General features: G+C 35.4%; 1 protein-coding gene across 1 annotated transcript; it reads left to right on the forward strand.

Moving 5' to 3' along the window:
- The first annotated feature begins 2,876 nt into the window (after positions 1–2,876).
- Positions 2,877–25,928, forward strand: LOC111710060 (uncharacterized). The gene is made up of 20 exons (XM_023484081.1): positions 2,877–2,920; positions 4,146–4,225; positions 6,158–6,208; positions 7,656–7,722; positions 8,350–8,405; positions 9,064–9,126; positions 9,222–9,272; positions 10,496–10,605; positions 10,733–10,827; positions 11,196–11,263; positions 11,474–11,496; positions 20,415–20,478; positions 21,256–21,306; positions 22,547–22,619; positions 22,947–23,011; positions 23,091–23,155; positions 23,217–23,274; positions 24,215–24,281; positions 25,292–25,364; positions 25,712–25,928. The coding sequence occupies exons 1-20, from the start codon at positions 2,883–2,885 to the stop codon at positions 25,823–25,825; spliced, it is 1,332 nt and encodes a 443-aa protein (XP_023339849.1). The 5' UTR covers positions 2,877–2,882; the 3' UTR covers positions 25,826–25,928.
- Positions 25,929–26,074: the final 146 nt, after the last annotated feature.

The raw sequence follows: 26,074 nt of genomic DNA on the forward strand, positions 1-26,074 counted from the left end.
AGGTTCACTTGAATGCATTTATGTATACAGTCCCTTTAAACAGAGGCGCAATACCTGTGTTGGAAAAGAAGGGGTGGAAACTTTGCTTTTGTGTTTAAACATATAACTTCATTATAAGCTGCAGTTCAACTTAGATCAGATAATTTCCAAAACTAAAAAAACTGTAAAGTCATTTCTAACAATTTTTATGTTAATTTAAACTTTAAAGGAACTGAGTTTTGTCACAAACTTTGCTTTTCTAATCTCTATATCTTTGCTACCCAATGTCGTAGACCTTTGATATTTCAAACTATGAGTTCTGTTAGATCAAATAATCGAAGCTTGAAATATCAAAGGTTTACATAATCAGATTGTAAAGATATGGGAATTAGACAATATGAGTTTGTGACAAAAACACAGTTCCTTACTTTTAAACAATTTCATGGGGGGTTCTGCGGGTTGTCGCCCTAAAAAAGCAACGGGAGAATGCCCCCCCATCCCCCTCTCCCTCCCTATAAAAATAAAAAATCTATTTTCTGTTTTAATAATTCCGAGTGCTAGTTGTAAATGCAGTATAAAATATGCGCTATATCAGTTAAAAGTACCAATAACAAGCAAATATAGTATAATAGTATATACATTATACAACCTAGGGGCCTCATTAAAGGGACTGTAGACCTCTCTATCTATTTACATTATACAACCTAGGGGCCTCATTAAAGGGACTGTAGACCTCTCTATCTATTTACATTATACAACCTAGGGGCCTCATTAAAGGGACTGTAGACCTCTCCATCTATTTACATTATACAACCTAGGGGCCTCATTAAAGGGACTGTAGACCTCTCCATCTATTTACATTATACAACCTAGGGGCCTCATTAAAGGGACTGAAGACCTCTCCATCTATTTACATTATACAACCTAGGGGCCTCATTAAAGGGACTGAAGACCTCTCCATCTATTTACATTTATGACAAGTGACAAGACCTATTCACAAGGGTACCCTTAAAAGTATTTGGCCTCATTAAAGGGACTGAAGACCTCTCCATCTATTTACATTTATGACAAGTGACAAGACCTATTCACAAGGGTACCCTTAAAAGTATTTTTCAATTTATGTTTTTATTTTAAAAAATTTCCTTTTTCATAATGGGTTTTCACTAAAACGACGAGCGGATTTTTGCTACAGAAACAATGGAGAAAATCATCTGACTTAAACACTTTTTAAAATCGTAGAAAGAACATGGAGGAAAAGAGGAACGAACATTGAAAAAACGTGGAAGGAACATGGAGCAAACATGGAGCAAACATGGAGCAAACAGGGAACAAACAGGGAACAAACATGGAGAAAACAGGGAACAAACATGGAGTAAACAGGGAACGAACATGGGGCAAACGTAGAACAAACGTGGAACAAACAAGGAGCAAACATGGAACAAACGTAGATCTTACTGGAACGAAAGTTAAGAAAAAAGAATGTGCCCATCCCTACCCAATATTGAACCAGTTTACATCAAATAATATTCTAAACATTTTGTTATTTTAAATTCTGATTCAGTGAAAATCAAACTTAACAAAATGAAAACAACAAAATATTAAAACTTATAGCTTATTGTGGATTTGAAAAACAGAAGATTTTAAATTTTGATCAAAAATCTTGTAATGTACTGCACTGTACTGTACAAGGTACACTATATGAACCACTTTTCACGAGACAGCTCGACTGTNTTTAAAAATCCACATTTTTTTAAAATTCGAGAACATGTTCACAATTGAAATAGAAAATGGGCGCGAAGCGCTCTAAAAGCCATAGTATATATATACTTTGCTTGTCTGTTTGTTTGTTTGTATCCAGTAAACTTAAAAACGGCTGAACCGATCGGGCCCAAATTTTGTGGGACCTCACGTGACCCCAGGGAAGGTTTATGGATGATCAAATTTTCAAACAGTTGCCTCTAACAAGATTCGATTTTTGAAAATTTTGAAAAATCTACGATTTTTTTTTTGGAAAATCCGCAAATATTTTGATTTATTTTTTATTTCACAATGTATGCAAAAGGAACATGTTCTCAATTGAAATAGAAGAAAGGCGCGAAGCGCCCTAAAAGTCTAATGATAATGTTGATAATATCAAGGTGTAACTTAAGGGGAGTTTTCGCGAATAATGAAAGGGGGTATAGGCTTAATGCGATAAAAAAGCGCTTTTGATCGCTTCTAATCTTACTTCTATCTGTTGCGTCTATAAGGAGAAAATTGTTAAAAACGACTGATCCCGAAGAACGTAGTGTCCATACAAATTCAAAAAGATGTAACATTCAACTCGGATCGTAAAGACAATTGTAAGAATTCAATTTTAAATAAAAAATATTACAAATCCATTTTCTTTAGATAGATTGATTATTTCCTTAATATAAAAGGGTTGGTCAAGAATAGCCGGGATGGCCTTAAAACTTTGAATTTAAACCATTCACAAACAGGTAATTTCATGCAAATTGCAAATTTGATCTAAAGAATATAAATCTACCCCCCCCCCCAAAAAAAAAGAGAAGCAACAATATGTGTTAAAAACATAAGTTCTATACATATGAACCCTCTTTTTCCAATAAAACTTTTGATTAGAAATGTCAATCTAACTTTAAATATTTTGACCAAATGCACTTGTTTTCAATGCAGGGAGCTAGGTTCATGTAGTGGTTACCTAGAAAGGGTGGGAAAATAAAAAATCATCCTTGAATAAGCAAATCTAAAACTAAGATGGTGATTCACATTTAATAACATCCAGGTGAACAGCAGTGAAGAAAAAAAATGTTTTTAATTTCTAAGTCAGTTGTCGAGATTTTGTTTCTGACACCCTTTAGTTCCCCTGGCTAGCCCAGTTCAACACAAAGCCTAGCTTCAGCATGCTGTTTCCAATTCTAACTATTTTCTGCAACGCAGGGTAATATTTATCGCTTTTTTAAAGGGAGTGTTCAGGAAAAATGTATATGCTGATCCCGAATTGAATTAGTTTCTGATTGCTACTAATTTAATCTTATCTGTTGCTTATATAAGGAGAAAATAGATTTATTTATATTATATTTAGATTTAGTTTGTTTCCATAAAAGAGTAAAAAAAAATTTGAGCCAATCAGAAGCCGGAAAATTTGAAACTTCTCGGCCATTTAATTCAAGAGAACTTTTATTGTGTGGAATTTGGTGTATATCCAAAAAATAACGAAAAAAGCAGATTAAACAGAAATCAAAAATGTTCACAGTTAAAGAGTAGAAGATCGGTAGTAACAAATAGATTACAATAGGTGGCAACAGAGAAATAGACCAATTATACACGACGTCGCAAGTGTCAAAAATAACAAGGAAAACGAAATGTTCTCACATTAGTTAACATGTTTTCCAAGATTAAATAAAAATTGTAAAAAAAGAAAATAAAGGACACATAAAATTGCCCTTATTTTACTGTAAGATAAGCACTTTATTCTAAAATTATCACTATTATTGATAATGTTGTCGGACATAAAAAATGAATTGGCACTTGTGACGTCAGAATACAGCTGTACTGAGAGTGTGCAAATTCTACATTGCCATCTATTGTACTAGAATCTATTTGGGTAGTAAAGGTATCAAATTCTAAAGTTTTCAGCTCACTTTGTAACAACTGCGGATAGAAATATTGAAAAGTTTGTTATCCTTTTACTTGTGCTTTTTTATATCATTTGCCAATATCGCAAGAATACGTACAAACACAACTTGATTGCGAAATGATTACGAAAACTGCTGGTTTTTGTACATTTCAAAGGAGTGTAGCGTAATTTTAAGTGACACTTTATGCAAAGATGCCCATGCCTGATTCACCAAGGTACCCTTGAAACTTTAATTCTGATCAAAAATGTGGAAAATATCGCAGTTTTTCTGATAATTTCTCCATTGCTTCTTATAAGCAAAAAAACACACCCGCAATTATAAATAGACAGTTTAAAGAAACATGTTTCTTATGCATAAGCATGGATATCTAATTCATACTTGATCAGACAAAGCGTTCAAGGGATCAATTGTAAATCTGGCATTGTCATCTTTGCATAGATCTGGAAGGACACTTGAAATTACGCTTACAATCCCTTTACTGAAAAATTAAAATTTCCTTCAATTTACTTCAAACCTGAAATATAGACTGCTGGAAGCCCTTCTTGTGAGTCGTCAGTTCATTGAACAAGAAGTTCCGAAAACCAATGTTTTATTTGCAGATCCAGGTCAGAGTTCACATTTTATAGAATTTGGCCTTTAAAAAAGGTTAAAATTAGAGATGGGAGAGTTTGGCTATTTTCAATTTGTTCGTTCATTGATCTATAATGTAGCCAAATATGTTTTTTTAGTACTTCAGTAAAATTTTGAATTAATTCGTTATAATTGATCATTTTATTTGTTTGTTCCTTCATTCAAAAGTATCTTTAGTGAGTTGTTCAAAAGTATCTTAAGTGAGCTAATTTGTTCAGTAAAACACTTGTTCAGTGAAATTGTTCGTTCTGCATATTGTTCATTCAAAAAAAATGTTCACAAAAATTGTTAATATCATATATTTGTGAACTATCAAGCTCCTGATTGAATGATTCAGAAATCGTTAACAAACAAATTAAACATTTTTGTTAACAGTCTGACAGAAATAAAATGCAAACAATCGTTAACGTTTTAAAATTGTTTTTGTTTTGTTTGGAAAATTTTACAAAAAAATCCCCATCCCTAGTTGAAATAGTTTTATTGGGCCACATGTTGTACAACAAAAAATATTCAAAAAACAGAATTTAGAGGGAGTGCTATTTTAACTATAAGTTACTTTCATTTTAAGGCGGCTTTGTCCCATTCAAAAGGGCAGAAGCCCAAGGAAGTAAGTTACTTGTGTGGATGCCGCGTTAAATTACAAGACGGAGAGAGAGCCGGTTCTAGCTGCGGTGCTCAGTCCCCTAGCCTGTACCACCCGCAGCCCTCGGCCCAGAAAGTGTCTTTACCCGACCTAAAATATATAATAATCTCTCCTCTTGTAATTCAACGCAGCAGGTGCACGTACCTTCCTTGAGCAACTATACCAATCAAAAGGGTTCCCTTGACATCTTAATCTAGTTAATATAACAAAATTATTCACTTTTGCGCATGTCACTCATGGATATCTGTCTAAATCATTCTAGATCAGACATCACTTTTAAGTCACTGTTTTGAATCTGATATGCCAATCTAACAATGGAGGGCCAATTTTAACGTCTCCAGAAAATAAAATGTTAACACATGAAATGCTTAAATCATCTTTTAAATGGAATACTTTGATTTTCATCGAGTTTATACACCTGAGCCCGCGATTTAAAAAATTCGGGAAAATACGGCTCGGGTCCAAGATGTCGTTGAACCTTATTTACGGCTTGAGCTTTCGGATTGAAGCTGCATCTTATTTTCCACAGAGTTGAGTTAAAAAATCGGTTTAATATTCTATTTGGTGGATTTTCATGGTAGAAATACCATGGATATATAATAAAACTAGAAATTCAAGGCGCTTCGCGCCCTTCTTTCTAGCCTTAGAGGGCGCTTTGCGCCCATCTTCTAAATTAATTGTAAACATGTTCTAAAGGAATATAGAAAGTAATCAATTTGCTATAGATGTATCTTTTTGCACATTTTCTCAGAGGTTCAAAAATTAGTTGTCTGCTACAGGCAATTTAGGAAGGAGGTTTCTACCTGACTGCATATCTATATATTATCTTTGCTGTTTATCAACACAGCTGTACAACTTTCCTACTCTATGGACCCTGAACTTTCCTTCAAATATTAATTCTTTGTAAACAAAAAAAAAAAATCTATTTGAATAAAAAAAAATAAAAAATTGTATAAAAGAAACATTAAAATAAACATAAATATGCCCCTAAAATAAACACAACAAATCTAGGGTCCGGTTTGCTACATCAGCTGGTAGGCCCATGGAATAAATTACCAAAATAAAATTTGTACTGTGGCCAAGTTCAGTGTAGATAGATAGATAGAATCATATCTATAAGCGGGCCGTGGTAGAAATTGACACATTCAGGGTTTTTATGAGAACAATACTTAACATTGAACCTTATTCTCCAGTAAAACCAACCAAGGTTGGTTTTATTTTCAGAGAACCCAAATATAATTAAATATCATATTCATATTTGCAGTACAAGCTGACTCTGCTTTATCATGCAGTTTCCGGTGCTTGGGGAAAAACGGTAAATCTCCTTTTTTTGCAGCAATAATTAGGTTTTCAATCCCTTCCGATTCTATCCTTTTTTACTTTAGCATGCCACCTTATTGACTATTAGAAAGTTAGAAACTAACTGTGTTTCCCTGGCTAGACTTAAGTTGGGTCTAGGCTTTCAAGGCGCTTCGCGACCATCTTCTATTTCAATTGTGAACATTTTCTCTTTGTTTGCATTGTAAAACAAAACCAAAAATTATTTGCGGATTTCATAAAAAAGTGTTGTGGATTTTGAAAATTTAATTTTGTTCTAGGCAAATTTTTGAAATTTTGATCATTCTTAAACCTTCCCTGGGGTCATGTGAGGTGCCACAAAAAATTTGGTTTAAAGGGCACAAAAAATAGAAAGACAGACAAGCAAAGTATGTATATAGATTAAGGAGTGTCAATTTACACATTTTTTTGGAAATTCAAAAAAAAGTTAAAGTTAGGTGTGTATTAATCCTAGTGAAAAATCAAAGCTCTAACTTCAAAATTGTTTTCCTTTCTTGACTTTGAAATATATTTAAGGCGAACTAGGAGGGATTAGGGCTGGGCACGTTCCAATTTTTTCTAGCTGTTTCGTTAACGGTTAGTTCCAATTGTTAAAAGAGAAAACAATCAGTCAGTCGTTAATTTTAAAAGTAAGAACAATATGTATATATATATTTAAAGGATAAACAATTATCTTAAAATCTAGTGCCAAAATTTTGACCCTCACAGAAAATGTACACAAAACAAACAAAAAACGAATCATTTAAAAAAGTTTTTAGTTTGTTTCCCCCTTATATTTTCTCTTAGGATAAATTGCAAATTCTGTTGTTTTTTAAATTACCGCTAGTTAACGATCTCAATTTTAACAGTTTATAATCACAGAAGATGACATTTAAAAACAAATAAGATTTTTTGAATATTTATTACCGTTTTAGTTTTTTAGTTAACGTTTTAAAGTGTTTTTTTTCAAAAATGGTTAATGCGTTTCATTAAGGTTTTTAAAATTAACGGTTTTTGCTGTTCGTTAACAGACTCTTCCGTTAATTTTCGAAAACCTCTGTTTCGTTAACGGAACTTTGCCCAGCCCTAACACGCCCCATTTAAAAGATATCGACTGGAAATTTTCCCTCTTAAGTCTTGATTCACTAGATTTCCCTGAAATCATGGTCCTAAACTGTGGCATCTCATCCGTCTTTCATGCCAATGATATTTGTTCACTTGACTCTGATTCTTGTTGGCGCCATTTTCTTTTATCATTTATACCACAAACTTTTTACACTGCACAACAAATTTTTCATGCTCCAAAGAATCGTTCATCTCCAAATCTCAGTCTTGCCAATTTTCAAATTGTTACAATTAATTCAAATGGACGAGATGTCATATCATAGGTTTAAATATTTTTTATTTTTTATACTTCAGCTCATAAATAGTTTTCAATTAATTAGTGACTGGAGATTGCAATGTGTTTTTCTACAATAAGACAACTCTTAACTGCCATCTTGGCGATTTAAGGTGACTTTAAAAAATTTAGAAATTTGAAATATTTTTAATGATATCCTTTAGTTACTTTATAACATGTTCAAAATTTAGAATTTTGTAGTGTTGAAATTTTATGCTGGTTAATTCACTTTCCTTTGAACAAAATGTAATTTTTAGACAGCTGTAGTTTTTTGATCTGAGATAAAGAAATAAATATGAAAAATTCAAAATTAAGTCTGTAAACTAGAAACAGTGCTTTGGACTTGGTAATTTGTAACTGTTAACTCTGAATTACAAACTTTTAAAATGATTAATTTCATTTCGCTTTATACTAGTATAATGACTGTAATTGAAGCAACTTTCTATTCGATTACACAATTTTTTTACTTTAAGATTTTTTTAGCTTAAATATTTTTAGATGGATAGTTTTTTTTCTTCTCCCACTGTTGACAAAGCTGAATAGTATCATATTTGTTTCTACTATTTTCCTTTGTTCAATTATATTTTTATTTTCAGATCTATCCCATCAAATAAACCCTCTCAAAATTTCCATCTAATTCTACTTTTTGTTGAGATCTGTTTTCCTGTTTCACCCCCAAGCCCCCCTTCCATTTGTCCCCCTTCCTCCTCGATTGCACAATTAAAAATGTGATCATTCAGTGAGATAGATAGAAGCAAGGAAAACAATTCAACACAATTGGTGTGGAAGCTGAAAGGTAATTAAAGGGACTGGAAAGGAAAAATGGAAGAGGGATAGGCTAAAACCTGAGAATATCAGGAGCTGATTGATACCTATAAGAGGTCTATCTGATGTTCTGTATCGAGAAATTGATGTAAAACGGTGTCAAAATTATACCAAAACGTGTGTATGTAAGATTTTGTATAAGATTCGTAACATTAAACAGATCATATTTAACAAATACGAAACCAATCTGAAAACGACGATATCTGAGAAACTTTGGTGTATATTTGAATTTAATAATTTTTCAATTTTAATAGATATAATTGATAATGTTATTTATACGTCTGGACCATGTCACCAGCACTCCAACCAATGGCAGTGCAGAATTATTGTCACATGCCTCCGTCTGCATCACATGACCAGAATACTGCACTGTTATTGGAGGGAGTTCTGGTCACATGAGACAGACATATATCTTACATATATATGGTTTGGTATAATTTTGACACAGTTTTATGTTAATTTCTCGAGACAAGAGCATCAGATAGATGTCTTATAGGTTTCATTCAACTCCTGAGGTTCTCAGGTTTCAGTCTAAACCCCCTGTCATTTTTTCTTTACAGTCCCTGTAAAGCTGAGTTTCTAAGTTGAACAAGAAACCATAATCAAGCCTTTCATTATTTCCTTGTCAGGATGCAGTGTCCCTGAGAATCCGATAAATGGGAAATGGTACTGTGAAACAAACATCAAGCAAGGTAATCTATATGACAATGACAATGTTTTTCTGGTTTTTAATTGTATTTGGCTCTGGTAATAGTACATAAAATCAAAAAAGTTTACATTTTTTTAGAAAAATGTTTCCTTGTTTGTTTTCCTGGATATGTTGCTAAATCCTTCAGAGGTAATTGTAAAAAAAACTAAATCATCTCTAGAAAAAAATCAAACATGGTAAACTTTATTGAAAGCTGTTTATACTGAAATAAAAGTATTTTGATTTCCACTTTTATGCTCTTATTATATACACTTGATGTTATCTAAACTGTTTCTCATCAAAGATCAAGCCTAATAATTACATGATTTATTTCAAAGTATTGATAAGCATTCCATTCATGTTTATCAATGTTACTGCATTATTAGTTTAATCACAGGTTGTGTATGGTTCATCTAACCTATATATTGTTGACTATATGTAAATACAAAACATTTTCATCTAAGGTCCCCCCCCCCCAAGATCGTGGATATTCTGCTAGAAAAGAGGAAATTCCGCCAGAAAAGAGGTTTTCGGATCCCTTTTCCGCCGGATAAAAAAATTCCAGCGGAAACAGATACGGAATTTCTAGTGGATACTCTATGTGTACTCCTAATAGAGTTGTTAAATCGTTCAACAATTGTTTTTGAAAACGACCCACTCTTTTTGAGCATTTTAAAAAATAATAGTTTTTATAAAAACAATAAGTGACCGTTTTTTATATGATCTTTTTTAAAAAACTATCATTTAAAAAAAACTGTCATTGACAAATCTAACGATCGTTAGGGAAGGCCGAAGGGTTATCATTAATGAAACAACAAACTTTATAAAAAGGATCGTTTTTGAAAAAGAATTGTCATCGATAAATATGTTTTTCGACATATGAAGACGATTATGAATGCTCTTACATGCAATGATCGTTTTTCAAAAAAAAAATGAAAACGATCCATCCCTATGCACACCTGAGATGAGATTTAAAAAACTTAAACCTGAGTAAAACCCAAACTCGGGCTTAGATAGAACCCAAGTCAGGATTGGTTCTGATTTGACCAATGAGAGACTGTTTTGCAAGCTTTCTCTCCGTAGCAGACAGAATGTCCTCAGATCAGCTGTGACGAGGAGACAAGAAAATTCAAACTTTATGTAGATTACTAGATACATTATTTTCATAGTATGTTTATATTATATAATTAATAAAATTGGTTCCAATTTCTGCAGATTTAAAAAATACACACTATCTCTCTAGCAGCCTATTATAGAAATATATTAATTGATAATCAATACACAAAATTATTTCAGCAAAAGGATTTTTGTAATGTAAACTTGAAACAAGTTGATGTCGGTTGCCTTATTTTACTAAAAACAAATATTATTAGGCTTGTATTGCTACCTCTATGAAGATCAGGCCAAGTGGGATAAGTCTCCAAATGAGTTCGAGTGCTTACCAACTGTAATAGCAATTACTGGAGGATTTTATTTTCCAATGGTAGACATTTCTCGTGCTTAATCACTCAACCAGTCAACAACTGAACAATTAGACAAACATTTCCTAATCTGCAGAACTGATTTAAAATCAATTTCTAAAAAAGTTTAATGTCTTTTGCATTAATTAGGTCGGTCAATTATCTACCTTTGGGCCTGATGGTCAAGTTCGTTTACCAAATCATCTTGGACATTATTTTAGACAGCATATTGTACAGTATTTCAGGTTCAATTAAATATTTTTTATAAACTTATTGGTTCAGAGGAAAAAGGGTATTAATTAAGTTTTTGAGATAATTGAGGAGAAAATTCGCAGAATGATGAAACACAACATTTCTTTGTATTTTGAAGGTTTCCAAAACCTGTTTATTTAGGACATTTTTGATTTTGTCTGAAATGAAAAAATGAAAAAATCGGAACATTTTTGGAGGGACAATTTTTGTTTGAGGAGAAAATTGCTACTTGGGAACATGATATCATGAAATTGCTACTTTAAAAAGTATTTAACATCATCATGACCACCCTATAGATACCATAATTGGATAGTTCAAATGGATCGCATTGTATTCATTTAAAGCCACATCCATATCATAGGGGCCAGATAATCTACTGTGGTGGATATTATGTTAGAAATAAGTGCTATAGGTTAAACTTCACTTCAGGAAAAATTCAAAAAGTAAATTTAACATATAAAAGGTGTCCCAGAAAGAGTGTGGTTATGATTTTCGGAACTTTTTTTATGTATTTAAAAGTCTCAGATTTGGGTCACGTGAGTGAGTTTAGTTACACATATTCCCATAAACATTTTATTCTCAAATCTGTCCCTTGAATTATAATTTATAATTTATAATTTTGAATTTCTTTATGATCAGGAGGTGAAGGTACATCCATGCAGGTCAAACAATAGTAGTAGTAATGGACCCATTAATCATTTTGAAGAAAATTAACCCGTAAAGTTTTAACTTTAAAAGGTAGAGCCATTAATGACAGTTTTTTCTCAAGTTATTGATCAGCTATTAATGGTTTTCTGGTAAGGCCGAGGGAAGGCACGCCACACCCATATAGCTTCCATACACAAGTGAATCACAAACATGGATTTGCAGCATTGCACCTACCCCTAGAGCTTCCTGTTCACACCCATATGTCTTCCAGAAAAATGTCTTTACTTTTAAATGCTTATTATAGAGAAATGCAGCGTTAATTTCATGGTATATATCATAACCTTAACATATTAATCATATTTATTTGGTAATATAAGTAAATGCATTCACGCTCCCTGGGACAACAGTTGTTAGAACTACGATTTATTGCGATTTCCTACTGAATATTACAATCGTGCAATCTTTATTATAAATAAATTAAAAATAATCTAAATCTATCTATCCGGGGGGGGGGGGGGTTGACCCCCCCTCTGTTTTTTTTTGCGATAACTCTAAAAGTGTTTGAGCTAGGAAGCTTAAATTTTCTGACTTTTCTAAATAACATATTATTATATATGAAAGAAAAATGAATCAATACAACTACTCATTTGATCTAATATTCGACGAGTCGGCTTTTCTCACAATTTATTATTATTTACAAAGATACAAATACTATAAGAAAATACTATACGAATCAAATTGCATGAATTGAGAACAGTTCAGAATGATGGGAGATCTCCAGGGGAACCTATTAACTAGGGAGCTGGTCTTCAACTGCCATTTTTCCCCAAATTTCACTCCACCCTAGCCTAGAGTTTAACCCTCGTTCCCCGGGAGCTGGCCGGCCATCCCCCCAGCACCCGGGCCTCAGGAATAACGGAACAATTGGCGTGGCTTGGGTTATTTATAGAATTCACATACAAACACCAATAAATCCGTTAGATCTGTACAAGGGATAGAGGAGGGGGGGGGGGAATGGAAGAAGGAGAGAGAAGAAAAACCCTTTTATGATCGCAGGAAAGATCAACACATCACTTTCCTGCTACATGCCCCCCTGATCTTTTCTGCGATCAGATAGCATTCAAGGTTTCCATTTCCACTTTTTCCTCTTTATGCCCTTGTCTAGTGGTGTATCTAACATTTGGGGGTGGAGCCCTTCTATTGTTCATCGGCATGGACTGAGAGTCTCCCATGAGGTCCATCAGTAGCTGGGCTGTCCTCAGTTGTTCGTCAGACTCGGTTTTCTTGCAAGATTTGCAAACTCGTACTCCTGATCTAGCAACCCATACTCCGTGCTGAAATGCTGTGATCAGCCCTACGCATATTCCCACGAACGAGACTCCCATCCAAATAGGTCCTAGGATTTTTACTAGGAAATAATCCCATGGGCCTGTAAAACCCCAAGTTTTAATTCTAACTATGTTTCTCTGTATAATTAATAATTGATGATAAAGATATAATTGGCCTTGAATCTGGGAACTATCTAGCCTGTATACCCATCATCAATTATCGAGATTCAATGTTAAAACAACCCTGGGTAAAAGATCGTAGAAACATCTAAAACTTCTAGAACCAGTTAGAAGAAAAGATGCACGCAAAGAATACGTGAGTCAGAGAACTTTTTTCTCAAGAAAGTTCTAGAATAATTTATCAAGCAGCGCCAAAAAACAAGCGCAACAGCTTCGAGAACAATCTATCATGGTTTACTATAAAAAGCCAGGACAAACTCTGTCTCGGGTTAGTTAGTTGGAATCTGAATCCTAGATCTTTGCTCTCAGATCTGTATTTATCGTAAAATGACCCAGTGATTTTAAAGTGTATCTTTGAAGAAACAAATTGGAAAATCTAGGTAATAACTCATTTTATTTGTAACCATTTGTTCTGTCAATATCCGTAATTATCGTTTATCTATTCACCCTAAACTGATTCATAGAGGTTGAAATCCAATAGTATTAAGTAAAGATAGATATATATATATATTTTGTAAAATCAGTTTGTTTATACTTTTATTTAAATATTAAGTTCTATATTTGTACTTATCTTATTTTTATAACTAATCATTTATATGATTAATATTGTCAAAATTTTTCCCTTGGACTGAAATACATAGCTAAACGAAAATCTCAGTGTTAATGATATATATAACGTAGTTAAGAAGGATTGGAATACTCCTGAAACGGAGAGAAACAATCTATGGTAGGATTAAAGTTACACATTTAAAAGTTCAAACCTCGAGAACTAACAATTAAATAATATATATTTGAGAACAAAAAGTGAAACATAGAAATCGGTTCATAACAAAGAAACATTAAAACTTATTCAGAAATACTTTGTCCGCCATAAAATGCGTGGCAGCCTTTAATGCAGGGCTTATTGGTTAAACTATTAGAACAGAATATAGGCCTCAAAACTGTTTTTGTTTAACCTTTAAATCCTGCATTATTTGCTTTTGGGCGAGCCAAAGCTACTGGAATCTTCTTTGTAAAATCTTTTATTCAAAAACTCATCAGAAACTATATGATTTATTGTCGTCCTTCGTTTATTTATCTAAGATATTAAAAATAGTCAATTGCGATTCATATCAGCAATTTTATAAAAGGTTGCTTATCATAAGAATAGGTAACACTTTTACAGGCCTAGTTCTACAAACTCGACAGTTTCCTTTTCCAGCTTGGACAGTGAGTACGACGGACTACCTGGTAATGGGTTCAATTCACATTCGTCGTCCTGGGAGCAGACCGCATGCACGAGGGTGTCGGTCACTTGCTCCTTATAATGTAATAAACCACTGATGTGTTCAAAATCACGCTCCTCTTGCTCAGTGTACAGTCCTACTTCATCAGCATGATGAGACAAAACAAGGTTCCCGTGCTCCTCTGACCTGGGGGGCGCCATCGCCTTCACTTTTGGACCAAATCTTATCCAACTGTCTGTCCCCGGTAATACACGGGGGAAGTTCTCGACACACGGTTCTCTCGCTGACTCCTGCTGAAGCATTCTATTTGCCAGGTTCCCCACCTGCTTTATTGGAGCTCCTTGGAAACATCCGTCGGAATCCACTAACTCCACAATCACTTTCTTGCATGCATATTGATAAATGTAATTGGCTCGGCGAACAGGAAAGTATCATTTTAACCCTGTGTGGAGCTGCTAAACCTGGTTCTTTAACATTCAGTGCACAGACTACCGACTTGCCCAGTGCTTCCTTGCGCCCTTCTATCACCTCCAGCTGAAACCTTAGAAACAGAGAAAGTGACCTAATCTCCGCTGCATAACTCACGTCCTGAGCCCGGATCTTCTCTATCTTGGTTTCCTCTGCCATATCTGTTGACCTTACTAACACAATATCCTTCACATTTGTGGAGAATGCTTTGTACCCTCCGCAGGGTATGGGTAATGCATATCCACCTTTCAATTCATAAAAGAGTTCGTTTTCAGTGGAAGCAAAATAATGTGGAGCCAATAATCCTTGCACTTCCTTTATCTCCTTGTATGTACAGCTGTCCGCTGGCTGGTTCCAGGTGTAGGTGTGCAAGGCTCCTACACATCCCAGTGACGGGCCTCTTGGGTTGCAAGCTAACAGCTCCGAGGATGACATAGCTCTTATCTCAGATCCCCCCACCGTAAACATCTCCGTCTCAATGGTCACCACATACTCCATGTGCGTTACGATTCCCTTCTGGATCGACCCATCAATCAATATATCCGTACCCTGGCACCTTATCTCTGAGTTTGAGGCAGTTTGGAACCCAGCGGACAACTCCATGATGTAGGTTCGCCCAGGAACCACTATTGATTCTGTCTTCTGCCCCTGGGGAGTTACAAACTGACGGGTAAAGCCATCTCAGCGAAAGATTGAGCTGGAATCACTAATGTTTGCTCTTGTTCTGCACTAAGGATAGGTTTACTATAGCTGAACATCCCGCAGTAATACATACTGCGGTGCGAGGATACTTGACATTTGTATCCTTCCACCGTCTGCGAATTCACATGTTGGAGGATTGTAACCTTCTCCGACACCCCTTCAACCTCCGGGTTGAACCTGCAGTGGGCCTCTCGGTCAAACATCTTGATATTCATAGGCTGGGAGCAGTCGTAGGCCTCCACCTTGTACTCGTCCTTGGCCATAACCTGCACTCCCAGCACTGCCAGCATGCCTACAAACAGCAGCTGGCTTACTCCTTTGCTCCTCCTCCCCTGGTGACGGGCCGCCTGCTCTCGTACTTCACCATCAGGCTGATCAACTTCCCCACGCTCTCTCCCTTCTTCACCTGAACAAAGATATCATTATTATGGTTAATCATGTAGATTGCAGGTGAACGTAACACTCCTGCCCTGGGGGAAAATTTTGACGCAAAAAGATTTTTCTCAACAATAGTGTTAAACAAGATTGGTAAAATGAAATCATCCCCACTGACTTGTCCTGGATCTTCTTCTAAATAAACCCATGCCCCTTGCCCAGGGTGAAGTGTTACAGAAATTGTATTAATTCCTTCCTTAACTTTATTGCTACTTCTATCTGCTTCATCCTCTGTGTCACTCCAACTACTTTCATCTGCTCCTTGCACATAACTACTCTGATCTGCTACCTTATACCTAGTCCTGACACTACTTCTTATGCTACCACTACTTTTAATACTCCCTGTCTGCACCCTTTCTAGGGATGCAGCTCTTGTCCTGATGGAGTTAGAACTCTCTCTTGATCTGCTCCTTCTTCTCAGCGGTGCTGTAGAGTCTGGCCTCTGTGCCCAGCTCTCCTTGAGCGCTCCTTTCAGTGACTTCAAGGACGGTGCTATCGACGATCTTGTTCCTTTCTTGGATCTGGGGTTTGCCGGTAGTTTGAACTCCGCGCTGTATCTATCTGTAGGGATTGATCTCCTGCTGGATCTTCTCCTGGTATCCTCAGTAGTGGTGCTGCCATCTAACAGCCTTAGTTCTTCATCATTGGTAGTAGAGTTTGCTGCCTCATCAACCTGACGAAGGGGGGTATTTATTCCTTCTGTTATTTCCTCTCCATCTCTAGTTTCCTGTTCTCCTTGTCCTCCGGTAGGGGTGTTTATTCCTGTAGGTTCATCATCTCTCCTTTCTGGTTCACTGCTAGTTTCTGTTTCTGATCTTCTTGGTTCCGGAGTTTTGACTGGCTCTGGTTCCGGGATTAAATTGGCTGCCGACCCCGTTACTTCTTCATCATCTGTCAGTGCTTCCTGTAGCATTTCATCCCGTGGTTCGTCTTCTGCTTGAAAATGGTTCTGGAATAATTGCTCCGGGTTGCTGCTGTTGGACCGAGCTGAGCCTGGAGACTGTATAAAAGATTGGAAGAGGCCGTCTTCGCTGTTCTCTGAGCTTGCTGCAATGCTTGAACCTGAGAAGTTTTGAGGAATCACAGGGGGGCTTGAGCACCATCAAGGAGTTCTTCATCAAGGGGCTGTACATTGATGAGAGAAGCGGGGTTTACTGGTACATTGACTTCTATTGCTTTTGTTGTTTGCTTCGGAATTTTTACAAAGTTCTTCGATGTCAACAGCATTACAGGTGCGCCTTCATTATCAATAGCAAAGTCTTGAGGGGGGGGATTTTTCAAAAGATCTTCTGGGTGTTTTAATTAGGGGTCTGGATCTGTGTGAAAAATATACTATTAAATCCTGATGCTCATCCGTAGTGCTGTGTACAACACGTGCAGCTGATGGTTCTAAAACTGGGCTCAGACTGTTCATTTTTAAAAAATTTATCCCTATAATAACTGGCAGAGATAAATTTTTCAAAACAACAGCTGAACCTGAAAAGGTTGTAGACATATCATTAAACCTAATCTTAACATCTAGCTGCCCTACTGTTTCCATCGTCGAATTTGAACTAGCCCCATTTGCTGAGTTTAAATCCGACAGTACTAAATCTCTTACATTTCCTTGCAAATTGTTAACGAAAAAATACTCGCTGATAGCGACGCCCGTTGGTATGAGGGCGCCAGTATCAATTAAAATTTTAGTATTTCCAAAATGTTTACCTGTAGAATCCATGTCCATTGATACAGAACCTTCTAGGAATGATGTGGCTTCAATCATGTTTATGTCCGGACTGCGAAGCTTCTGGCCGTCCAGCGCATACTTGTAATGCCCTTGAACATTATGGTACTTGCTTTTGCACTTGACGCAAAATGTCTTCTGTCCGGATCTGGTACAATCAGCATGCTTGTGGTTCTGGCCGCAGTAACGACATACTAAAATACTGCAGTCGCGCATGTAATGAGCCGCACCGCATTTGAAACAGACCGGAGTTCTAGCTTCTTTCTGTTGAATTGCATTCACATTTTGCTAAGACTGTGACGATTTCACTCTCTGCTGGAATTGAAGGACGGAGTCGCACAGCGTTGTCCATTGGAACAGTACAGAAATAACGATGGACGCTGTCAACCTAGCTAACTCTGTGGAGTAGAAACCCTCACATATTTTCTTGAGCAGAAGGGACGCTTGCGACGTTGTCCATCCTGAGCTGGGGCCCCAAGCATCTTCTGCTGTGTCTTTAACTTTCTGCAAGTATGACTGAACGGATTCTGAACTTGCCTGACGGAATCCTTTGTATATATCCATCATGGCTTGATCCCTGGAGACGGGGCTATGGACCACAGTAGTAATGAGATGGAGCAGGTTCAGGTAAGAGTAGGAATCCTTCTGAACTTCTTGACCGACATCTAGCGCCAGAAGACGTTGTTTCAAGCTGGTGGAGCATGAATTATAAACCACAGCAATCCTCCCCACTCTAGTTGTCATGAAAAATTTATCAAACACATCAGCGAAATGGACGGACCAATGCTTGAGAGACTTTGTAGAAAAATCTTGCTGTTTTAGGTTTTCCACAACCCGGGAGATGGTTTTCGCTTCCCCCTCACTAAGTTTGTCCCATGGCATAGGGGACATTGCTTCATCAATGACAAAGGTTTGGGCCTTTAGCAGTTGCTGAACTTTAGATTTGTCATCTTCTCTCGCTAGATTGATTCTCGCCTAAGTAGATAGGGTGGTGGTTAAAGATTTTTTAACCAATTCATCAAGATCTGGTATTCTTTCCACCGTGTCCTCAAATTTTTCAATTTGTGAGGCAACTGGGTCCTTGTAGGCTGGTAAAAACACCTCTCGTAATCAGCTGAGGAACCAATCGGGTCTACCTCCAGGTCTTGGTTGTTCAGGGGTGTCGTTCTCCATCCTAAGATATAAGAATGGAATAGGGATGAATAATACATTTAAACTGAAAGAACATGTTGTCCGTCTGTGTTTCTAACATCTTAACTTAATTCGCGTCAAATTAACTCTCATCAATCTGTCGAAAAATACTAGAGCTTGATGAAAATATCTGCGCCATACTCATAAACTTATTAACGATTAAAAAAAATAAAGATAAGGTCGCTTTACCTTGGAATTATTAGTTAAACGTTCACAATTGGAAAAGTAACGGGTAACTGTGGTGTAGGATGAGTTGGCGTCTATTTTCAATGCCGCGTTTCGTGCAAGCTCACCGATAGTACTCTAACATTCTGGTTAGGGTGGACTGAAATGTTAGAAAACTATTTTGCCAAATATTATCAAAAACGAGTGTTGTTATTTGGGCTTCCAATTTTGAACTTGTCACCATATTATATATGAAAGAAAAATGAATCAATACAACTACTCATTTGATCTAATATTCGACGAGTCGGTTTTTCTCACAATTTATTATTATTTACAAAGATACAAATACTATAAGAAAATACTATACGAATCAAATTGCATGAATTGAGAACAGTTCAGAGTGATGGGAGATCTCCAGGGGAACCTATTAACTAGGGAGCTGGTCTTCAACTGCCATTTTTCCCCAAATTTCACTCCACCCAAGCCTAGAGTTTAACCCTCGTTCCCCGGGAGCTGGCCCGCCATCCCCCCAGCACCCGGGCCTCAGGAATAACGGAACAATTGGCGTGGCTTGGGTTATTTATAGAATTCACATACAAACACCAATAAATCCGTTAGATCTGTACAAGGGATAGAGGAGGGGGGGGGGGAATGGAAGAAGCAGAGAAGAAAAACCCTTTTATGATCGGAGGAAAGATCAACACATCACTTTCCTGCTACAATATGCCCACCACTCAGGCATACTGCCTAAATGTCTTATTTTACCTATACCAGACTAAATCTATATTTAGACCTACTTCCAGTCATTGGATTTTTACATTTAATAGCTCTTTGGAAAGCCTATAACAAAAGCAACCAGATTGCACAATTTTTGCAAAGAAATTTTGCACAGACACTGTTAAAGGGAATTTTAACATTTTTAGTTTTTCTTGAATACACATTTTGGATTTAAAAACTTTGCAAATGTTTTTGCAGATTTGAATTTGTTAGGTAACAGGCTTTTTTAAAAATTTATAAATTGTTGCAATTTGCACATTGTTTTCCTACACATTTTTTGCTTAATAGCTAGATAACGCAATAAATAAGTGGAACCAGCCATATTTAAGCCGCGGCTTAAATATAAGCCGCGGCTCAAATTCTTTAAATTCAACCTCTGGATAAATAGGGTTAAAAACATTTTTAAGAGAAGATCAAAATCAGGAAAGTATGTACAAAATATTTTTTAGGAGAAAATAAGCATTTAAAAGTAAACACATTTTGCTTGAGGACAGAAGAGGAAGCAATATGGTTAGGCTACGGCGACAATATGGTTGAGAGTCAATTGCTGGAATCAAGGTATATGTGTGCAACCTGCCTTGCCTCCATTGCGCATATGATAGTATTAGTAAGGCTGGTTGGTCTACCAGTTCCAGAGTTAGTGTCCATGATCACTGGTCAGCCTGCAGATTTCTGATGCATTTTATTGAACATGCTGTTTGTCTAATGCTTAATCAACGTCAAAAAGTTGTGTTTAGATATCAACTAAAATAAGGATCAATAGTGCTTCTGTTATAGTTCAGGACAGATATTACATAATAGGTATATATAATTTTTATATTCATCGAATTTCAGAATGCTCTACTAAGCATAGGGATTTCCACTTCTTATATGTCACAGAATCAGTGAGATTACCTGTCCAGAATTTTTGAGCCCTTACCCAAACACTCTTTTGATTATTCCTTTGATATTAATTTTTCTTTTAAACCCTTTAATTTAATTGAAGCATTAGTTTACTCTGTCTTGTCCACATATATTAGATCAACTGTTAACTGAAACAGCTTCTCCTTTTACCCTGAAAAATATAATTAATTTTAATAAAGGGTGGGGGCAGAAGCTCACGCAGACATAATAAAACGATTTATTAATGAACCTATTTCCAGTTTGCTTTTGAGGTCTCTCTGTTAATTTAATTTGCTCAAGATTGGTTTAAAGTTATACTTGACAATGGATAACCCTATAAACCATAGTGAACACTTATTTTACTGTTTTTCCTGGTCGATAGATGATAATAATTTTTTATTATTGCAAATAGCTTTAATTTGCTATAAAGAGCTTCTTTAAATATGAAAAAAAAATAATCTGTTCTACCTCATGTTGATAATCTTAAATTGCATTAGTTGCAACAAAAAGGATTAACATGGATATTGGGTATTCATTCTTCATGTTTAAACTTTTGTACTTGAGTATTTGCAGTGCTTATGCTTGGAACCTGATTCAAGATAGATCTGGCATTTACAATATTAGATGGGCGGAATAAATCAACCAGTTATAGGCTAATAGGGAATTTCTAGTATTACATAGTATTATGTTGTTCAGGTGGTGATTTGGCAGAATCTCAAGCACAGGCGGAATACATTCTTGAAGCAGGTTGGTAATCATTTTGATATTTTTACCTCAAATAGCAGTTTTGGAATTTGGATTTTCTGTTGTATTCTTTTTTAATTCTGCTTGTTTCCCAACCTCAGAAGTTGCCCTAATGTAAATCATCTAATCTACCATGCCGTGTTGCATCGGGCCTGACCGTAAGCTCCTCTACTCTTGGCTCAATCCATAATGAACACTCAGAATCAAGTCTTCGAGCTTTATTAAGGCTCAGAATTTCAATCTAATACAAAATGATGTTAAACTAATATAACTACAGAATAGTTTTAGAAAATTAAATAATCAGAATCATGATTACACATTATCTAGGCATTAAAAACTGTAGCATGAAGACAAATCAAGAATAAGTATAAATGAAATCAATACACAATCCAATAAATATTAATAAATATTTTTTGTCCTTTCGACACTTCACAGAGACATAAATCTTTTCTTCGTGAAATAAACAGGTAAACTAATCAAATTCTAAACACAGTACAGAATGTACGCTTGTTATACAATAAATCAGGTTTGCTGGCCGGCATCGACCATACAGAGTTCAGGGGTAAATAACTGCACAAACAGGGGTGCTTTACAGACTTTAATCGCCCTGTGAAGGATGCGAAACACTGCTATATGTTTTTATTTTAGAAGTGTGTAAGGTGCATTATGCTATTTGCAATGGCTTTAAATCAAGGATTATTATCTTTTATTGAATTTATTCCAGCATTTTGATAAATAATAGATCCCTTTCTATTAACCCAGGGACTGCTTAAATTAATCTGAGCTCGGTTACTGAATTACACACTACTGGTTCAAATCTTGATTTACTGATTTAAGTTAAAGATTCATAAGGCCTTATGGATTTGATTCTCCTATAATGATTTAAACCAGCGGGAGGAAGATAGTACAGTGATCTCTCCAATTATTAAATTTAGTCTCAGGATTTTTAACTATTAACTTACATATATATATATATATATGTTTATTGATGTTTATTGACTGATGAGGATCGAGAGATCTGAAACAATTTGTATTAATAAATATGAAAACTGAGAAGCTGTTCTGATTATTGCTTTATAGTTTATAGTTATATATATATATTAAAGAATTGTAGCTACTGAGGATCGTCATGATAGACGTGAAACATTATGTTTAGTATAATTCTTTTTTTAATAAAAATGTGAAGTTAAAAACTGAAATATATATATATATATATATATATACATTTTTTTCTTCATCAAAGATGGTCTCTCTTATGATGGAATGCTCACACCTGAACTAACTGATGCAAACACTGCTCCCAGCTGTGCAATTAGGTAAGTCCCATCAGTGCTCTGGGGCCTCAGCCTATAAGGGGGTTAGTATGGGGGCAAACCCTTTACTATGGAAGGCATAATGAAGCTCATTTAACAAGTCAACCAGAAAAAAAGTTCTAGGAATCCTATTCAGTTTATTGGGTTTTTCTCAATTTAAAATTAAAAACTAAAACTAGTTTTTATCAAACATTACCAACCTATGATTTCCCCAGCAGCAGAATGATAAGTTTTGCAAGTTTTTGTGAAAAAAATTATGCAAAAGACAATAAAATTGTGTACAACTACATTTGCGGGAAATTAAAAATTTTCTTAAACATTGCTTTTTAGATTCACAGACAAGTCCTTTGTAAATATTGTAAAAGATATGGTTACAGAATATGATATCAGTGCAGGTAAAAATCTAATTAATTAGAAAGCTATATAAGGTCTTCCAGATTTTATTGAATTCATTAGACTTGATTTTTAATTCAGGAACTTCTAAGGCACTTCCGAACCTCAATATTCCAAGGCAAAGATTTGGTTGTGATTCTTATTTGGTCAGTTAAACATCATATTTTAGTTTTTAGAAATTCTTAAGATTTTAAAATTTAATTTTAGGATGAAGATGAAGAATTGGTATCTATTGTTGCAGGAGGAAATACTGTTGATTCAGCCTGTAAGACCAAACCTTGAGATTTAAATATCAATAGTTCTGAAAGTATTGTATGTGACACTCCCTCCTGTGGCCTCCAGTCCATCCGAGTGAAAAGAAATTCTATAATTCCTTCCGGAACTCTAAAATTATGTTAGGAGACCAAAGCTGAAAACTATAAAATGAGATATCCATAATCCTGATTAGGGCTGGGCGCGTTAACGGTGGAACGATCATTCTTTCCCGAGAACGAATGGAACGATCAAGAACGATCCCATCGTTCCGAAAAAAAAACGAACGCTTAGAACGCATTCTTAAAAATTTTGGAACGATTGGTAAAAGAACGGAACGGAACGGAATGGGAATTGCTTGAAAAGAACGGTTAAAATCGTTAACGCGTTATTATTTTCAAGAACGCGTTCTAAGTTGGGAACGCATTTTAAATCAGGAATGTGTTTCCAGTTCAGATTTTCTCTGTATGTATAATGAACCGAAATTGAAAGATTGAATTATTAAACGGAACGATTTAGCTGAAGGCCCTCGTTCTAGAACCGAACGGAACGATTTAAAAAAAGTCGGAACGTGCCCAGCCCTAATCCCGATTACTTAATCTGAGTATCCAATGGACACACTTTTGATTTTCGTCTTAAACCGTTCTTTCTTGAATATTCGTATAGAAAAATAAAAAAAGCGGTTTTAAATCTAGAGAGTCTCTCCTGTTTCTGTATATAATCTTAAATGGCGCGCAAAATTTCAAATTTATCGGCTCCATATATGCGATTCTGATTGGTTGAATTTTATACACTTTTCAGGATACAAGTACAAGATTAGTTTAGTCTCGATATTAAGAAAAAGAGAGGATCAAGCATTAATCTCAATATCCACCATCCACCATTCTAAAGTTTTCAGCTCAAGTTCTATGAAGAGTTTGTTTTAGGATTGTTTCATATCTTTTTTTACTTAGACACTGCAGAAATATTTAAACCCTCTTTCGGACAATGGATCATAATTGGAAACTTAACTTATCCACGGTAAGTTTACCATAAAAGCAGGAAACTTTGTAATGGACATCTGAGTCCAAAACTAATGAACGAAAAGATACAACTTAAATGTTAAGCTTCAGTTTAAATGCCACTTCTGACTTAATTTAAAGCTGAATTTTAAGCTATAGCTTGAACATTTAACTTATTGATTTTGGTGAGTTAAAATTTAAACCTGAGAATGCCACAATTAAATTTCGAAATATTTGGATGAATAAAATTGATTAAATGTGACGATTCAAATAAATTTTTTTAACAATTTATTTTTAATTTAAAATTTTTTTTCAAACTAACAAATCTTTTCCTGTAATCTGGAATAATTTCGAATATCATGTAATCTTAAATGTATTTTATTAGCACTGCAGTTATTTGAACAAATTGAAATTAAGAAACAGAACAGCTAATATTGCATATTCTCTGTCGATCCATAATTCCTGTTATCTGATTCATATTTTTCCCAGGAAATTTAAATTTCCCTTCTGGGTTAATTTGAGAAAGATTAATATTTAAGTATTAAGTCATTATTTTTCAGCACTTCTAAGCTATAACTTAAATTTCGCGCATTCTTTAGTTTTAGAATCTAGTCAAGATTAGACATTTAGCAGTTGCACTCTTTAACAAGTGAACTTCCTAATTCCTAAGTTTAGTCTGAATCTGCCAATGACGGCATCTTATCTCTAAAGTAAACTCCGCAACCAAGGTTTGGCCATAAATGTAAAGATCTCTAGCTCATGCACCTCTGCTCCTTTAGTAAAAGTAAATTCAATCTATATGAAGCATAAAGTCTGACCGCGTCAACCTTGTTGCACCGGCTAGTCCTGTCCATAGAGCTAAGTACAGTACAAACTGCGACCGGAAAGGGTGACCCGGCTCGGAAATTCAAATGTACTACGGCTGCCCGTGAGCTGAGCATCTAAAAATTTAGCCAGAAACCAAGTTGCATGCTTTGAAGTAATTATTTAACAAAAATTGTAAAGGATAATATTCCAAACTGTTTTTAGGGAAAGCCATGCTGTTGTCACTACTTCGGATGGAGTATTTGCTATTGGTGGTGAAAATAATCCCACTGGAAAGGTTTGCATTTTATAACTTTGTATTTTTAACTTCAAAGCAAAACACAATAAAACTTTAGAGACCTGAGGTCGAATTTTAGTCGCGGCATAAATTTGAGAGACGGGTCAAACATGGTTGGTTTCACACGAAATTGTGTTCAACGTTTCAAGATTTGAGCCAGCGCTCAATTGGAAACGGTTTTTGGAGGTTTAGTGACGAGGTTTTACCTCTTCAAATTCGGCCTCTGGACAGCTATGCATTATAAAATGATTATAAGTTTTTATCTACTACCATATCACATATATATTTATATATATATATATATATAAGGCCTTCTTGGATGAGACCAAATAGATTTGCTTGTTCAGGTGGAGAAGCTGGATATCAAAACTAAGACCTGGATTGACACTGGATTAAATTATGACCCTGATTCCGCTTTTTTTGCGGCTACTGCAATTCCTGTTGATATTTTGCCCCCTTAGATTGATTTTGGGAATTTTGCAAACCATCATGAGTCCGAATTTAATGAATTTGAGCCGCGTCTCAAATCCGCCGAAAACCGGTTTAAATTGAACACCGACTTAAATATTGAAACATTGAATACAATTTTTAGTGGAACAAACCATATTTAAGTCGCGTCTCAAATTTAAGTCGAGGCTCAAATTCTTTAAATTCAGCCTATGGTTTCCCAATTCTTGATAACTGTGCAATATGCTAGCATGCAAAAATGA

Source organism: Eurytemora carolleeae, unplaced genomic scaffold (assembly GCF_000591075.1).
Source record: "Eurytemora carolleeae unplaced genomic scaffold, Eaff_2.0 scaffold1010, whole genome shotgun sequence".
Classification (NCBI taxonomy): domain Eukaryota; kingdom Metazoa; phylum Arthropoda; class Copepoda; order Calanoida; family Temoridae; genus Eurytemora; species Eurytemora carolleeae.

Coding starts and splice junctions, on each gene's coding strand:
- LOC111710060 (XM_023484081.1), top strand. CDS start 2,883: ATGCTGTTTCCAATTCTAACTATTTTCTGCAACGCAGG. Junction 2,921..4,145: donor ACTATTTTCTGCAACGCAGG/GTAATATTTATC, acceptor CCTGAAATATAG/ACTGCTGGAAGCCCTTCTTG. Junction 8,406..9,063: donor ATTGGTGTGGAAGCTGAAAG/GTAATTAAAGGG, acceptor TTTCCTTGTCAG/GATGCAGTGTCCCTGAGAAT.